This window comes from Asterias amurensis, chromosome 13 (genome assembly GCF_032118995.1).
Source record: "Asterias amurensis chromosome 13, ASM3211899v1".
Classification (NCBI taxonomy): domain Eukaryota; kingdom Metazoa; phylum Echinodermata; class Asteroidea; order Forcipulatida; family Asteriidae; genus Asterias; species Asterias amurensis.
This window is the reverse complement of record NC_092660.1, coordinates 4,177,709-4,195,719: the sequence shown is the minus strand read 5'-3', so window position 1 is coordinate 4,195,719 and position 18,011 is coordinate 4,177,709. Positions and strand designations below refer to the sequence as shown.

Sequence of the window (18,011 nt, the reverse complement as noted above, 5' to 3'; positions counted from 1 at the left end):
TACTACAGGTACAGTGTAGAAAAATGCTAAAGAAAATGTATCAGTTGCTACTAAAAAATCATTATTTGCTACTCAAGCAATCAGTGCGTACAAAAGATAGTCAGTCAAAATATTTTATTATACAAAATTGCTTGTGGAATCTGTTCCGTGGCATCAATTTCACAGTAGGAGACATTAAAAACTAAAGGCTTGTCCTAAGTTAGGACGAGTAACTCGTCCTAACTCGAGATAAGACTAGTAATAATAATATTGAAGTCTTAATATATAGTGCACGTATCTACCAAACAAGGTACTCAAGGCGTACTGAAGTCTGCTGGGAACTTAAATTTACATACATTTCACATTTAGTATGTTAAGTATGCAGTACAGGGATATCAGCGTACCCAGGGCTGTATGCTTCATTTTTGAAAGGGCAAGGGCACCAAGGCATTTTCTCTTTGGCAAAGGGCACCCTATGAGGAAACTGTAAATTTCTACTGGAGCATTTCAAGGGCACCAAGGCAATGGCAAGGGGCAATGGAGGCAATCGTGAAGTATCAGGCCTGGAGTACCCGTACATGAAACTTGATTTACTGACAAGTAGGCCTAATAAACTGCAGCAAAACACAACAGTGTTTACAGTTTGGTATGTGCGTGTGCTTGGCAGGGAAAGAATAAGAACACACACAGCCATTATCAATAAAAAATAGCACATTTGTCACACTTGATCAGTTACCAAACAGTAGCAGAACAGGCAGTTCACACTGCACATTGTGCACAAATTGCGTGTTCACATTCATCTAAATGGGAACTTCCCGTTTCGTTTCATTAGTATTGTGTAGATGATGCGGTGACAAACTGACAATGGGACTAACTACACAGGGGGTAGCTACCATTGTATTTGTCATGTTTGTACATTCAATAAACCTAATGAAGAACAAACAGTCAATGCACCGAAGCCTTTAGCTCTGGTATGAAACAAAACTAATTTATACATGTCAATAGATTGAGTTTAGATGTTTGATCATGAAATTGCGTAGAGACTTTTCTTTATAATAATCATAATATTGAAAGATATTTTACAGTGCAGGATCCCCCTACAGAGGCACCCAAGCCACTTCACACACACAATAAAAGTAACAAGTTAAAAATGCACAATGCATTTCGTTTTACAACAACGTTATAATGCAAGGTGAGTTGGAACTCAATTTTCCCAAAATATTTGCATATTATTGTTATTATTATTATTATTCATGGTTTATTTAATACAACACTGCAATACAGCGGCTAAAAGCCGAAATGTACAGTTAACAAATGTGTGACCAACTTGCACAGACAAGATCACAGTGCTACATAATGTGTACAGTCTGTAACACGTGGCTTTCTTGTTTTTGTTGCAATGCTGGCAATCAGACGTATTACTTTTAGCAAATTGTATGGTGGCCCATGAAATGCTGAATTAAATTCCCCTAAATATAGGCCTATAACAAAACCACAGGACTTCTAACTCACAACATTAACTTTTAAAATTCCCAATACCAGAAACATTTTTTCCCTTTTCACATTTTGCAAACTTTTAATTTAGTGGACATGTTAACAGAGTTGACAACCAAACCAACAAATTGTTACAATCTGAAAAATGTAAAGTTGCTTACATGTTTTTACATGTTTATTGGGGGAAAAAACACTTAAACTTGTTTGGAATTTGGAATTTGGATGTGTGGTTGCTAAATGGCCTAATACTAAAATCACTGGGCAGCAATTCTGTGGTTTGTTCGACCTTGTAATCTGTGCCGCCAAAAAAAATGGATTTTAAACTGTTTAGGAATGTACCACAGGCAGAGAAATGTGGACCATGGTAACATACATACATGTATTAGTTACCTCTGTACAAATTGTGAAGTTTGATTGGTCCAGAACAAATCATGTGACGCGCAACGCAACAAAAACGCATGTTACATGGCTCGACGGGCCAGGTAACATGAAAAGTGATGTACACCGGTGTACATCACCTTGATCGTTCCCAGCGTTGGTCGATTTCCAGCGCTGTGTACGAAACAACCGGGGGTACGAGGGAATTGTTTCTTGTTTGCCTGCTTATTAAACAATGAATAGTCTGTCGTAGGGAAATGGCACCCTCGGCTTCGCCTCGGTTCCATTTTCCCCCTCGGGTGTACAAAACGCCATGGACCCCGTCACAGCGTGCAACAATTGTATAATGAAAATGTAAACAAAGACTAGACTGCATGTAATAATTACTGTATGTTTCCTGTGCAAACTTAACTGCGGTCAAACTTCAGGCCTAGAATTACACAAAAGCCCAAGGCCTCTGTTTTCGTGGACTTGGCCCTACTGTTGCCCTTTCCAAAGTTTCCCATTGACTTTCATATTTTCCAATGATAGTGCCCTTTGCAATAAAGGAAAATGGCCTTGCCCTCTCCAAGGTGAAATACCTGGCCTGGGACTAAATTAAAGATCAAACTTCTCTATATAAACAAATAGTATATTAATCCCACAATTATAGTAAAGTAGGTTAAATGTGCAAATGTTATACACAAAATAATGAATAAATTAAAAAAGTACAATAATGCTGTGTTTATTGAAACTTGTAATTCTATTCTTTTATTAAAGAAATATATAATGTTGAAGATCGAGAGGATAGGAAGATATAGATTAAGAGTTTTTAAAAGCCAGAATGATATTTGATATTTCTTCTAAAAAACTAAATGATTTTTGTGCTTCAGTACACCTCCACTTCAGTCTTTACAACAATGTAGACCCAACAGTTACTCACTCTGAACTGGGGCGCTTTTTAGTTTCTCAAAATTAGTAAATCTCGGTCGAAAAAAGGAGTACAGTGCCCCAGTAACTTGGTCTACAGACTACACATAATGCTAGACCCAGGTGGGTGCTATACTCCTTTTCTTCGAAATTTTGACATTCTCGGTCGAACTAGCGATGGTCTAGCGGATTGCTCACAAATCATAATTTTTTAGCGGGGAAAATTTCCGTTAGTGCAATTTCGTGCTTGATGGTATTACATCTCAAACATGGAAAGGCCATTTGGCAGTTTTGAAGGTAATTCGTTGGGTATTTCCGTCGTTTTGGGGCATTTTTGGTGTGACATCCATGAAAATGTTGCCTTACCTCAGACTATATTATGATTTCGCTGGGGCGCTGGTTCGACAGAGAATGTCAAAATTTCGAGAAAAGGATCACACACACACACACAGCGCCCCAGTTACATGGTCTAACATATCATTAAAGTGCAAGAATTTATTTGAACCATTTGACATTAATTTGACATTTTCTGACTGGGGCAAACCCTAAAACCCTAAAGCCAAGAACAAAAACCACGCCTGCTGCCCACATAAGACCCACCGCCCATTTGGATGCGCCCACCAGTGGCCCGGTAGCCGGCCAAGCAGCAGGAGGGGAGGCGGCACAAACACAGCACATTGTACGTCCCGTTTGATTTACATTAATATTATTCATCTGTCGATATATTCCATGTGGGTCAAAACCCAACACACTTCCCTTCAAATAAACAACGATTGTATTTCCCCTAAAGACTTGTAACACGATGCGAAATATGTACCTACTGTTCAATGTGTAACCACCATGGACAAAAGGATGTAGGATGGATAAAATAACGGAGGTAACCACAGAGGAAACACCCTTACCTGAGTTGCCGATGGTAGAGCAGCCATCTTGCAGCTAAAATTGCCCGTCCCATTTATTGTGAATAGCGCCCTCTGTTGCCTGTGTGAGAATATGCATTGTTTACACTGTCAATATTTTTGATGAATAACATTTTTTTCTGTATGCGGCAGGTGTGCAGGTGCTGCAGTGGTGTGATCATTCGAAATATTTTGAAAAAATTTGTTTTATTTTTGAATAATAATAATAATAATGGAGATTATTCAGTTTGCATTCGTTCTCGTGGCAGGCGTTGTTGCCATTATTTACAGTGGGAAAGGACCAGATCTAATGAGGTTAGAATTTAGATTTTTATTTTGTACAATCTCAATAGACAATAAATTAAGTCATAATTAAAAAAAAAGGGAAATAATGTCATTTTCCTGCCACCACTTTATCATTAATTATGAACAAAATTAGTATCTATCTAATTTACTCAGATAAGATATTTCCTTCTTGTTGGTAAAAATGAGTGAATAGGTGGCAGGATTATAGGATATGGAAATCTTTCCATTATGTGTTATTTTAACTAAAATTCATGTAAAAATTTGAAATATTTTATACAATTCGAGGGGAGGACCCAAATATACATTGATTGCGTATCAAGTGATAAACAACATAAACAAGGGTGGTTTGTAATACTTTCAATATAAAAACAAATGTGCATCCCCTTTAATGTGATCCCTCTTCTACTGCTTCATCTTCCCAGATTGAATCATAAACTTAGGACGTGATCTCTGGCTATACGTCATTTACAGGTTGAATGGGTTCTGACTACTCCTAGAACTATGAGAGGTTCACTCCGCTATCGTCTCCATCGTGAAGACGATAGCGGAACGAACAACGAAACGAACCTCACAGTTATTGGAGTAAAGGTTCTGACTGGCACGACAAACATTTACTGACAAAATACGTAGACCACCAATAAACTAGGACTAGATAGCTCACGTTAATCTGGAGGTCGCTCTAGTTTAGTATAGTAAACTTTTCTTTTTCAACCCAAAATTAATTTTTCCCTCCCTAGGAAAGCAAATGAGTTAGTAACCGGTAAGAAGGGCTGCGCGCCGGTTGATGATCTTGACTTTGTCACACTTCATTATTTCGCTGTCCGTGGTCGAGGAGAAGCAATCCGTTTGCTTCTTGAAGAGGCCGACATTCCTTACAACCAAACTGGCTTCACTAAAGAAACTTGGCCAAAGGCGAAGAAGGAAGGAATGGCGTCTGGACTGTACACTTTTGGTCAAGGTAATATAAATTTTCATGAATTGATTTTTAAGAATAACAGGCAGCTTTTAAAACAAAGGTTGAGGGTATGGGGACGGTGATTAGAATCAACAGAGGAAACCAACAATTTTGTGAATTGTGAATTGAAAGAAACCTTAAAATCAGGCAATCTTTGAAATGGGGATCAAAGTGGCTCAGTGGTTTCTTTCCCTGCCTTTCAGCCAAGTTGTGGACCCAGTTCAAATTTCACTTCGGATCGGAGCCTTGCATATATGGATTGGGTTTTCAGTCGAGTCCCTACCTGATTGTGTGGGTTTCCCCATTGGGTTTTGTCCTCCAACATTTCTGAACATTTCTCTTCACTTCACTATTTTATTTGTGCTTATACACTGTTGGTTGTGTAATAAAAAATGTTCCAATAAAATATATACAAATTAAGTCTTTATGCTTTGTTGCTAAGGACTATGTACGTTGGGTTGGGGAGGTTGGGCCATAAAAAGCAGGTAGAGTAGTTGTGGTACATCCTTGAAACTGTTTGACAATCCGAAGTACACTTATTTTCATGCCAATTTATTTGCGATTGTTCCCTAAAGTTCCAGCAATGACAACATCCTCAGGAGTGAACATGGTGCAGAGTAATGCTATAGCTCATTACATTGGTAGAGCTACTGGAATGGAATGCGACTGTGATCAGCTTCATTACTGTGAGATCCTAGCACTCGGAGTGGGTAAGGGATTGTCTGTTAGTCCTCCTTGCTGTTTGTCTGTATTTCTTTAGCTCAGGGTAGAAAAGACTTAAAAGACCTAGAAGAGTGCAGAGTAATGCTATAGCTCATTACATTGGTCGAGCCACTGGAATGGAATGCGACTGTGATCAGCTTCATTACTGTGAGATCCTAGCACTCGGAGTGGGTAAGGGATTGTGTGTTAGTCCTCCTTGCTGTTTGTCTGTATTTCTTTAGCTCATGGTAGAAAGGACTTTTTTATAAGACCTAGAAATACCCAGTCAGCTCAGAGCAGGAAGGACTTTTATAAAACCTAGAAAGACCCAATCGGCTCGTAGCAGAAGGGACTTAAGACATAGAAAGACCCAGGCAGCTCAGAGCAGATAATACTTACAAAACCTAGAAAGACCCAATCAACAAAGCAGAACAGACTTACAAGGCATTTAAAGACCAAGTCGGCTCAGAGCAGAAATGACTCATAAGACCTAGAAGACCCAATCAACTCAGAGCAGAAATGACTTAGTAAGACCTAGAAAGACCCAGTCGGCTTGGAGCAGAACGGACTTATAAGACCTAGAAAGACCCAGTAGGCTAAAATCAGAACATATAAGACTTCAGAAAGACCCAGTCGACTCAGAGCAGAAAGACTTATAAGACTTAAACTTACATTGGGGTACAAGTCCTTTTTTTGCTCTAAGCTGAATGAACCCGACTCCTTTTTTAATAGTGCAATACAATCTTCCTGCCCAGGCGGCTGGTTTTGATCAGCCTGTCTGTCTATTTGCCAAACTGCCAGTTCATTTTTTCTAATCCTGCTCTCTTGTCTCTTTTTTGAAGATGATTTCCGTGCCAAGTTGAGTAAGATCCTCTACGATCCAAACTTTTCAGTTGAGATGAGAGATGAGTACATTCAAACCACTGCTCCGATGTGGCTGCAACACTTTGAGAAGCTCACTCCCAATTTCCAACTAGAGGTATGTCTTCATCCAAGAGGAAGGGGTGGGACTGGGAGGGAATTTATACTTGACTAGTCTTCTTCATTCCTTGTCCTAAGTTTCGTTACATTTTCATTAATCCTTTTGAGACCATAGCATCTGTTTGCAGGCGGCTTATACCAAAATGATCAGAATTGGTACATGTGCAAGGTATTTTTGCTGGTAACTGAAATCAATTTTAAGTCCGCAGTTAGTTTTGTGCTCAAGCAGCTCTATTTAATTTTAATTGAGCTCATCCAGAGCTCACTTTCAAAGACCTGCTTAGCAAGTAGCAATTTTCTGCACGAGCAAAAAATCAGACATAGATTGTACATACATCATGGTACTCGACTTGTGACTGTATTCTGGTAAGGGAAATTGTTTTGTGCTAGTTAAGCAGATCCATCAAGTTGGGCCCTTGTCTGCAAGTTGGCTAATGGTGTACCTTTATCTTTCAGGACATGGGCTACTTCGGAGGGAAACATTTAACCTGGGTCGACTTCCTCATCTTTGACGTTCTGGACTTAAATATGGAGTTTGCTAAGGTTGATATGGGGCGCCCTCTAGTGGCCATCCTTGACCGCTACCCCAAGCTGCAGTCTTTTTATAACCAGTTCAGACAAAGACCCAAAGTTGCTGCATACTTGAACAGCAAGAGGAGGTTCCCTTTTTCATGTCCCATGCCGAAAAACCTCCCTGCCGCAAAGCAACAAGCGAGTTAAACTTGTCACCTCAAAAGTTGTCTTTCTTTTATTCATTTCCAAAAAGATTCAGTTGAATTTTCATCAAAGGTGTTTCTTTATCAGCAGAATAAATCTAAGAAAGTAGAACTAGCTGTTGCCAACGGTTTAGATTAAAACAAACAAACATTAATACGTTTCTTATTAAGACAACTCTAAATAATGTTAATCAAATTGGTTGTTTTAGTTTATGATTCTAAACTGCAGAGGTCTAAAAACGAAAAAAAAATGTTTCAGATAGATTCTGACAAGGTATAATTTGAATAGTGGTCTAATTTTAATATTGACCTAATTTGAATATCTGTATAATTTGAATATCAATGTAAACTTGTGTTTAATAAATATCAATGGTGTTTTTAGAGTAATATTATTCTAAAATTTGTTGTTAATTGGGACATGAAGTCATGATCCATTTTTTTAAATTTTAATTCAAATACTTTTTAATCTGCCTTAAAAGTGCCTTTAAGATTTGTTGGAAATTAACAAAAAAGGTTATTACTACTTTTGATATTTTAATGATTGCTTCCATGTTGTTATTACTGCTGTTCATTGTCACCTTAAAAAAAATATACACAAGACTCGATGATTTACTTGATCCAAATAATTTATTATAAAATTGGAAAATTTCTCAATTTTCTCAATCACTTTTTTTTTGTTTACTTATTTTTTTTTCTCGTATACACTCTCTCCTAAACATGTTCATAGTGATTTCTTTTTAACCAATAACTGCTTTCTCTTTGCGAACCATAATATGGAATTAGTTGAAAATTGACGACCGACACGGGAACATAGCGGCCTTTCAACTGTTACCCTGAGCGAAATGGCTCTAAACACGGCTAGTTCATTTCTCATCTACAAAGACTACCATAAATCTACTAGAAAAACTTCTTCTGGTGAAGTTTACAGAAAATAACCACATAGAGCCCATACAGGTTGACATTTGACCTGTGTGTGTCATGTGATATATAAAGTACAATAGGTTACAGTACAGAACAATACATAAATGTCAAGTCAATTATGTTATGTAAGCATGGTAGCTAGCAACACACACTATTTCCATTGCCCTTAGAAACGATCAAAAGGCTGAGATTGAACTAAACGTCACAAAGTGAAAAGTGTGTCGCTGTTTTAACGCTACACACAAAGTGTGGCCCTGAGAACAAAAGAGGTCTACATAAATATAGGGACTTGAAACACTATGCGGACCATTATTAAGGGAGAATGCTGATTTTTAAGCAATCTTTTCTGCTAAATATGAAATTGACCTCGAAAGCAAAAATGAACAGGATACCAGTCACAGAGGACAATGCTATGGCCGATAACGTTATTCTGGTAAGCGCGATTTTGTTGTGCTTAGGTACTTTTTGAGCTTAAGCAGCTCTGTGAAATAATTGGGCCCTGCAAGATCTCCATGGGCCCAATTTCATATAGCTGCTTAAACAAAAACTAGCTAAGCACAACACAATTATGCTTACCAGAATATGATTAGCAGCCAAAGTACCATTTCACATGTACAATTTGTGAATGGTACCTGCTCATTTCTGCTTAGTAGAGAATTGTTCAGCAACAATTTCTGCTTATGCACCTCTATCTGAACACAACCTCTGCAAATATTGTTTGAAGTTACTGTTTGGGTTGTTGTAACTGCAGCGAGGAACACGCTGCCTTATACCGGTCGAGTTGGTCTTTAAAAAGCATTTGTAAACGTTTCTTATAAAATGCATATGGTTGGAAAGATGTTTGAAAAGTAGAATACAATGATCCACACAAGTTTACCTCCAAATTGCGTGGTTTTCCTTTTACTTTGCGAACTAACACGGTCAGTCATCTATAGGAGTCCAAAATTTGAGTCCCATAAATGGCCGACTGTGTTGGTCGACGAGGAAAATGGAAAACCGTGCAATTTCGAGGCATGTTTGTGTGGATCATTGTATTCTACTTTTACAGGATCTTTCTATCCATATCGATTTAAAACAAACACTTTTCAAAGGACCAACTTGACCGATCCAGGGCAACGTGTTCCTTTAAAATGGCAATGTTGATAACGGATCTAGCTTTTTGAATGTCCCAGCTCTAGAATCAATGTGTGATGCCACTTGTCAGGCCAGCTTGCCTGAGATAATAATACCATTTAATTGAACAGTAACAAATTGAAACAAAAAAAATTGCAACCATACAAAACAAAAAAAATTAAATAAAAAATACTGGATTACAATAATATACTGGTCTGATGTGATCTAAATGCGTGACCCCGTTCGGCAACTGACGACAAATAAAAGAAAAACACTTAAAAAATATGAGAGAAAGTAATGGACAACATCGGAAAAATATGGCATAATGACAAGAAACATTTTCACTAAATATATAACAAATGGCACTGTTGAACTGCCTTTTACAATCCAGTGTATGAGGGCTCTAATAACACCATAAATAAATACCTACTCTTTCTATTTACATTTTAACTTCCGGGATTTTTTTTTTACAGACATCTACACGTGGCACAAATTTATGCAGGTGTCCTCAAAACTCCCAACTCTTTCCTTCTCTTCTTTCTTTCTTCTCGAATAAATCTTAAATAATTCCATGACGTAAACAAAAAACAAAAGAATGTTTTTTTTTCTGTGTTGGTGTGGGAATCTAGAACCATCCGATAGCCCCCCAAAAACAAAAAACAAAATATTAAAGATGGTTTTACAAAGATTTTCACTACATTGCACCTATGTATGTCTATCCAATATGATGGTATCTTTGTTTTTACTAGATTTTTTTTTTTTTTTCATTTTATTTTTTGTGACTATTTCTACAACATTTAGTGACTTTTTTTTTCTTCTCACATTTTTGCTTAATCTTACACTACATCTTCAATGTAACAGCACCATTGTGGCAGTTCATACCTGTCTAGACAGACAGTACTCTCTACAAGTTGTTATCATCCAGTCTCAACTAGGATCTAGTGATCCCCAAAAAACAAACGCTCAAAATTTCTATTTCATTCATTCTGTAAACCCAATAATATGCAGCATCGCGTTCCTATTTATCTGCAGCACCAAATCGGGATACTTTATTTCCCTCTTCCGTCTCCCTCCGTCTTCCGTTTCCCTTAACTTCATTTCACTCCATAGCAGGTTCAATAACGTCAATGCTTTATCTTGGTTACCTAGTCTTTATGCAATAATATGCAAATAACGATAACAGGATTGGCTACATTGTAATTAACATCTTATGAATAAATGATACTTGATTGGCTTTAATGCAGAAGTACCCCTCTGTCAACTTATAAATATTCATTAGGTAAATAGTGATGTCACACATTTTGTTGACATCAATTGGAGTACACTTGTGCATGCAATAATGTTTATCATGTCCACAAGTTTGTAACAATAAACTGAGGTAGATACAATGCTATACAATGACCAAGGACAAATTAACTCTTAAATCTATTAGAGGAAAAAAAAAAGAAAAAAAATAATATCCTCAGAGATTCTAGAAATGTTTTGAAAATATTTTGGATAACTTGACGATGATTTCATGCTGATAAAGTAGTAAATTGTGGCCACCCGCCCATAAGTCACTGCTAAACTAGCAATTGTATACTGCTAACTATCAGTAGTTAGTGCAGTAGTTAAAAGTAGCAGAAAAGCAGTAGTTATAACTTTCACGCATATTTCAAACGTCACAAAGAAACTTTTGAAAAACACATGAGGGCAGCAGACTCATCGTTGAACATAGACTGCGCAAGTCTCGCACATATTTGAAAATCGCTGAAGTGCATGAGTTTGTTTCCTTCATGCACTAAAGCAATAAACCTTTTTGAGGTATGGTGGACTATAGGTATATACTATGACAAGGTTTGGGTAAATTTGTCTGTATTGACCCATTTCACCTGACGTCATCATCAGAAAAATCTTGAATGTGCCGTACCGGTGGGCAATTTTACTGTGGGTTTTCATATATAACTCTATGCTGTGCGTAATGCAGTGAAGTGCGCATTCTAGGTGAGGCAGCTTAGAAAACACGTAAACCTAACTTGCACACCATCATGGTGAGCGTGGCATCAGTCGCCGTGCGTGACGCGTGTGCAAGGGGTCAATAAACCAAAACCAAACAGCGCACTCCTATAGAGTCCGCTTTATTTAAAAAAGTATAATGTGCGTGGGACCTAAAATGCATGTGCGAGACTTGCATGGTCTCTACAGCCAATCAAAGCTCCCTGATGGCTGCCTGTGTACTGTGGCCAGTCATTGTGGGTCCTGACAAAATACATATCTATAACATACATGTCAACCTGTAAATTGTGGCCACCTGTCCATGGTGGTCAAATTGTCTGATAAAAGTCTCTTTCTTTTGGCCACTTTACACCGGTTTCTATGAAAACAAGAAACTGACTTATTACAGAAGTCATAAAGAAACATTCTTCACTTGACGATAAAAGGAAAACAAATAAATAAATAGTTCTTTATCGTGATTTTAAATTCATCTGTGAAGTAGTACATTCTATCAAGTTGGGTAAGTTTCTAAGCTCAATACCCTTTTTGCGTTTAATTGTTCATAGTTTCAATTTTGTTATGCAATTTGAGGTGATTCGAACCTGTTATGGAAAAGATTTTAAACTGAAGAATTTCAATTCAAAAAAGGAGTTGTTCATCCATGGACTCTATTTTAGAATAAATTGCTAACCACTTAGTGCTGGGGGGCTGGAATATTTAATGAGGTAAATATATGGCTGTTTAAAAAACAAACGGTTTTGAAAAGAAAAAGAAAATAGCTTAGCAGACATGACATTTTAGTCCTTTGAAACTAAGTAGAAAAGTAGTACAAGGGCGGACCTACATTCAGTGTTCGCCGCTTCACTGTTTTAAGTGACTATAGTCAGCAAGACCTCTAAGCTTGTCATTTCACTTGTCCGCCAGCTTTTTTCCCCCCAGTCCATATTTCAACTGAAACAAGGATTCTTTTTAACACTGAACTTACCAGCCAGACCCCTTAGAGTGAATTTTGTCTGGTCCTCAAGTATTTTAACTGGCATTTGGCCAGCAGACCACTTTTCAGGGAGAACGCAGACATATACACATGGTGTAGGCTTGAAACACGTCTCAAATTATTGAATCACAGGTTTTGTTTCCAGATTTTTTTCAAGGGCGAAACAAATCGAAAACCAGACGTAAGTAGGAAGAAAATCATGCCTGTTAAGATTCAACTTCACATTTATTTATAGAGTTTAACAAGAAGCCATAAGAAAAGTGAACAAAGGATCATTTTTGTTTTGAGAAGAGAGACTTCAGAAATAGCTAGACTTTTGGTCTGCATTTATTATTGGTACGTGTTCCTTTCCTGCAGTGACTCTAGGTCCATCAATCATCGGTGACCTTTCCCTCGATGATGGTAACTGTGACACATACAGCCAAGCTTTTGTTACAACATCCAAAGCTAAAATCTCAATTTAAATGTTGAGTGAAGTGGAGAGAAAGAACCATCTGAAGTTCCTGACTCTCTCTCTCAAACGGGTACCTCGCCAGATTTCCTGGCGTTACCGCAACCTTGACGACAAGTCATGATGACTATCAATCTAGGTGACTATACACGGAGTCACTCTAGGCTCCCTGTTAAACAATAGAGGGCGCTTTGGTATACATAAAACATGATGCAGAATTAAAGATAGCGAAATCTACAAAAGATGACATCTTAAGGGGCTTCAGTTAATAACCATAGTTTGATATAAGCAATACTATTACCCCGGTACATCAGATGGCCACCTTAATACAACCAATCACCCTAAATGGTGGAGCACATTTTGAGAAGTAGGGCGCCTTCCACCGACATGTCACCCTGAATGGCGAACCTTGTCCATACCATTGACATGAACACAACGAGCCCTTAGAGCTTGTCCCCCTTGTATCAGTACGTGACACGGGAACCAACTTAAATGGTTCCTACTGTAAATAATCAGCGCTAATAAAGAATCCGCTGTCCAGAGTTTTGTGGAGGAAGTGAAGTGGATATCAGATAATGTCCCATTCTTTGGAGTCAGGAAAGCCGATGCTATTAGATCTGGCGTCACCTTAGGAGCAATCTTTTAGTCTGATTGGCGTTGAGTCGGTTGGTCATAGCTTGGGGTTTAGCGACCCAGACTTGGACCCAGAGGAGAAAAGGTGTGTTCCCAATTAGCCTACTGGTGAAACACCCTTTCAGTATTCTTTGGCAAAATATATTTAAAGAGATTGCGACTGAAATCTACCCGAGTAAAACTTTGCAGTTCTCGTCTCAGTCTGAAAGGATTTCCGCTGAATATTTCTTCAGGCAAAATAATAAATAATAATAACAAAAATGTCAACCCTAACTTATTTGGTGGGGGGGTTGTTATAAATCATAAACATAATATGATTGGTTTTAGTTAAACTCTTTGACAAATTCGTTCACTCTCAATCTAAACTTCTTTCTTTTTCTAATTTTCTTCTTTTTCACGGATATTTCTCAACCGTAATATATCTACAATACTGTAATGGTATTTTGTTGCGTAAGGACGTAGATACTCCATCCCACAGAACACCACAACCATGACAAAAAATACTAGGAAAACATTGCACTGTAAAAGTCCACGCATGCCGCTCAACGCTCGCGGGGAGCCGATGAGATTGCCCACACTTAGACATGGAGAGGGTGCTGTATAAGGAAATGCGTCAATACACAAAGCCGTTTAATGTGACCACAACTTTGGGTATATTTTGTTTTTCTTAAGAAAAAATGATCAGTTCATAAAAGTGACCAATCAATAGGCAGGTTTAAATCCACACAACGAAAGAGTGTCCTCAGTGGCAGCAGCATCAGGATCATCATCCGAAACGTTCCCGTACAAGATGCATGAGTTTCTTCTTGCCTCGATACATGACTTTAAGATCCTCGATGAGTTTTGCGAATCGTATGTGGCCGTCCGGAGCCAGGAGGAATGTCTCTCGAGCTTTACTAAGAAACTCGATGAAGTCTCCATAATGCCTGGGACTAATATGAGTCAGTCTTGAGTGAGCTGTGTTAATGTAAGCAGCAATGGCAGCATCTAGGAGTTGACGCATTGGGTCTTTGTCGTACGGTAACAGCTTGATGCAGCGCCGTTTCCCATCAGGTAAACACCCAACACCTGGAGCGGTTAACGTACACCTGTCATGAGGGAAAAAGGCAGACAAACCAAAAAGTAAGTAATTAGGATTTGAAACTTTGGAAGTATAACTAAGAGAGGTTTGCGGTGACACTATATGAATAGCTCTTTTGAGTAGTGTTGGTTCTAAATTTCTACTGGAGCATTTCAAGGGTACCATGGCAATGACCAGGGGGCATGAAGGCAACAGACCGATCCATTAAGCTCCGCCCCATTGCGTATTGACCAATCACAATGCAACGAAGGTCCGACACTAAGGTCCGACATACGAGTGCATTGCTTGGCGCACGCGACAGAGATATGCAGAAAGGCATTGGAGAGCCCCACGTGTTCTTGCTCACACGAGCGTCGTGGGCGGAGCCTACTGGATCGGTCTATTGCCTTCATTGCCTCCGTGAAGTATCAGGCATGTTACGTCTATGGTTTATGGGAGGAAACGTGTCAAGAAATTTAAATTAGTAAGTTGACGACAATAGCTATTTTAGTCATTGTAAAAATCACCTGTTAGCTGAGGAATTCACATTAAAAATGTCTACTGACCCACATGTGACTGATCACACTACTTCAGCAAATTGCTAACATAATGCTGTGAGTCATCTTTGTTACTTAGAAACTCCTAATCAATTGTCTTGTTCCCAGACTGCCAATCAAACATTACCCATGAACAAAGCATGGGGCTTAGAGAGTACCAATCTCTTTCAAAGGCAAGCCTGAATTTCAAAATGCTGCTCATAAATAAATTGAAACCTTTCTTAAATATTTGTTTGTTTAAGCGCCTTAAGTACCTTATAGATGGATTGTACTAAGCATCATCGACCAACGTAACCATATTTAATGAAATGTGCACACGTGCAAGGCTTTTGGCTGAGAGTTGTGTGCAGCGCCTACACCTGTGCGCTTTCCATTGTTTATCATCAAATATGGCGATCGATGACGCTTAGCGCAATCCATCTATTGGCAGATAGGTGCGCTATACAAGACTGTCTATTTAACATTATTGTTGTTGTTGTTGTTGTTTACCTGTGTAGGACATCAGCGAGGACGGACGCACATTGCACACTCTTCACCACTAGAGGGATCATACTACTCAGTTGCTCTCGACCCAACGAGTGACTCAATGCACATGCCCAGTACACATCATTGATTGCAGGATGGGTGTCTTGATTGTACCCTAACGTTAAGTTCCTCATGGCTAACACAGCCAGGTTATACGCGTGACTAGCATACCCCCGATGCTCCATATATCTGGCGATAGTAAACAGTTGCGAGGAGTTCATGGGCCCCGATGCAGCATCAACGACGATCTGATACGCGGCTTTGAACGCCACGGGGTTCTTCTCACATAGTGTCAATGCACATAATGCACATGATGGTGGATCTTTAGTAGCACACTGTAGGGCAACGCTGCGGGCACAGCGGGCTAACTCCTCTTGCTGTGTCAAGTTCAAATTCAACCGTAGTGCTGTGTTGGGCGACATCACCGTCGTGGCGACCATCGTCGTCGCCTCTGTCGGCGAGAACAACGAATACCACGATTGCATGATTGTTACAAGGGCGCTTACGCCAATCTCGGTCGCGCATGTGACCATCCAACGGACCATTTCCCGTCTGCGCCAGTTCATGTTGGACAATGTCATTCTCATGATGTGAAGTCCCAAGTCAAATGTGGCTTTGAGGAGAGTGTAATGAGTGAGACCGTCCACTGGAGTTGCTACTTTGAATGCTTCTTGTGCTAGCTTGAAGAGCTGTGAGGCACTGTGGATATGATGCTGGGCAGCTTCTAGAACTGTCCTTAGGCGACGTACGTCATCTAAAAGACAAACCACATGAAAAATGAGCATATAGCAGAAGATCCAGCAGGGTTTGTTGCCCTTAACCTTTTTTTGCAGTGACTAAGTTGCATTTCCCTAGTCCATCAGCTTTTTTCCATACTTTATTTAAATACAGATGTTTCTTAACACTGAACTAGACAACTACATGTACTAAGAGTGAATTAAGACTGGTCCTCAGGTGTTTTAACTAGCATTTTGCCAGCGAACAACGACTAAGGGAGTACGCTGTCTAGAGATAAATACATGAAGAAAATCTTCTTCTTTATCTGGTAAGACGTTCGTAATCCGGGGATAAAGAATTTTGTTTGTTTTTACTCCTATAAAAAAAATAATAAAATGTGGGTTTTTGGGAGACACCTCTCCGGAAGCAAAGGATTACAGTATTATACACACACACATACATGTCTTTCAATGCACATGACCCATAGGGGACTGTTGGGGGGTACATTGGGGGGAAAGTCATAATTTCACAGAGGCTACTTTTTAGGAAAGATTGCAAAATGAAACAGGCGGTAACACAAGGTTAGACTTTGTTGAGGTTTTCCAGGGTTCAACCTTTAGTTCCATGTATGAGTTGTCACTTGTTAAGGTTTAGCAATTTACTTTAGAGACCATAGCGGCCACAAGCGGCTTATTGACCCAATTCACCTGGCGTCATCATCAGAATAATCTTGGATGCGCCACTTTGGTGGTCAATGTCAACAAGTGTTTATCAGTGAAGTGCGCATTATAGGCTACGTGGCGTTTACTCCTTAACCTAATGACCACCAACATGGTGAGCGTGACATCAGTCGGCGCGTGTGGCGTGCATGCAAGGGGTCAATACCAAAGGTTTGACCCACTTCCCAGGTTGTATCGTAAGTGGGTGTGGTCCCTGGCTACACAGCTTTTGCAGTTGTCATAGCTTCTGACTGGTAACCCCGGAAAAAGATATTGATACAATAGGGAGACTACCAACATGGAGCTAGATAGCTCAGTTCGTAAAGCACCGGCACATTACAGACAGTGGAGACTATTGGTAACTGTCAAAGACCATGGTTCTCACTTGGTGTATCTCAACATATGCATAAAATAACAAACCTGTGAAAATTTGAGCTTGATTGGTCGTCGGAGTTGCGAGATAACTATGAAAGAAAAAAACACCCTTGTCACACGAAGTTGTGTGCTTTCAGATGCTTGATTTCAAGACCTCAAATTCTAAACATGAGGTCTCGAAATCAAATTCGTGGAAAATTACTTCTTTCTCGAAAACTACATTACTTCAGAGGGAGCCGTATTTCACAATGTTTTGTACTATCAACCTCTCCCCATTACTCGTAATCAAGTAAGGTTTGATGCTAATAATTATTTTGAGTAATTACCAACAGTGTCCACTGCCTTTAATCCAGAGGTTGTTGGTTCAAATTTCACTCTTTCTTTGTTCAACCCTAAATGACTTTGGAAAAAGTTTGTTACGTACCTTTGGCAGCTGTCATCATACAGCCGGCTAGCTCACATTGCTGCGATTCGATATGACCCAGTACAAACCAACGTGGGTATCGTCCCATTAACACACTATTGGCAGCACTACTAGGGTTTGTGGATACCTCCTCTAGAATTGGCAGTCTGAGGAGATAAACACAAAAACCATTAAAGATACATTGCATTATATTTGATTTGATTCCATTAAATTTCATATATTTTAATTA

At 39.1% G+C, this 18,011-nt stretch overlaps 3 protein-coding genes across 3 annotated transcripts in view; 1 reads left to right on the top strand and 2 right to left on the bottom strand.

Annotated features, from left to right (window-relative positions):
- The window catches only part of LOC139946495 (uncharacterized), a 43,527-nt gene extending 39,789 nt beyond the window's left edge, over positions 1–3,738 (bottom strand). Inside the window, exon 1 of the mRNA XM_071944172.1 lies at positions 3,663–3,738. Coding sequence (XP_071800273.1) covers positions 3,663–3,689 — 27 coding nt within the window. The 5' untranslated portion in view covers positions 3,690–3,738. The remainder of the gene's footprint in view (positions 1–3,662) is intronic.
- A 48-nt stretch (positions 3,739–3,786) lies between these two features.
- Positions 3,787–7,632, top strand: LOC139946498 (glutathione S-transferase Mu 2-like). The gene is made up of 5 exons (XM_071944178.1): positions 3,787–3,974; positions 4,703–4,923; positions 5,496–5,630; positions 6,465–6,601; positions 7,060–7,632. Exons 1-5 carry the CDS (start codon positions 3,892–3,894, stop codon positions 7,321–7,323), a joined length of 840 nt encoding a protein of 279 aa, XP_071800279.1. The 5' UTR covers positions 3,787–3,891; the 3' UTR covers positions 7,324–7,632.
- The window catches only part of LOC139946496 (zinc finger SWIM domain-containing protein 6-like), a 67,645-nt gene continuing 56,897 nt past the window's right edge, over positions 7,264–18,011 (bottom strand). Inside the window, exons 11-13 of the mRNA XM_071944175.1 lie at positions 17,783–17,928; positions 15,512–16,301; positions 7,264–14,493 (exon numbers count right to left, since the gene is read on the bottom strand). Coding sequence (XP_071800276.1) covers positions 14,172–14,493; positions 15,512–16,301; positions 17,783–17,928 — 1,258 coding nt within the window. The 3' untranslated portion in view covers positions 7,264–14,171. The remainder of the gene's footprint in view (positions 14,494–15,511; positions 16,302–17,782; positions 17,929–18,011) is intronic.

Bases quoted from the DNA above. Each gene is read 5' to 3' on its own strand.
- LOC139946498 (XM_071944178.1), top strand. From the start codon at position 3,892: ATGGAGATTATTCAGTTTGCATTCGTTCTCGTGGCAGGCGTTGTTGCC. The intron at 4,924-5,495 runs GTAATATAAATT...TGTTCCCTAAAG, and splicing joins ACTGTACACTTTTGGTCAAG to TTCCAGCAATGACAACATCC. The intron at 5,631-6,464 runs GTAAGGGATTGT...TCTTTTTTGAAG, and splicing joins GATCCTAGCACTCGGAGTGG to ATGATTTCCGTGCCAAGTTG.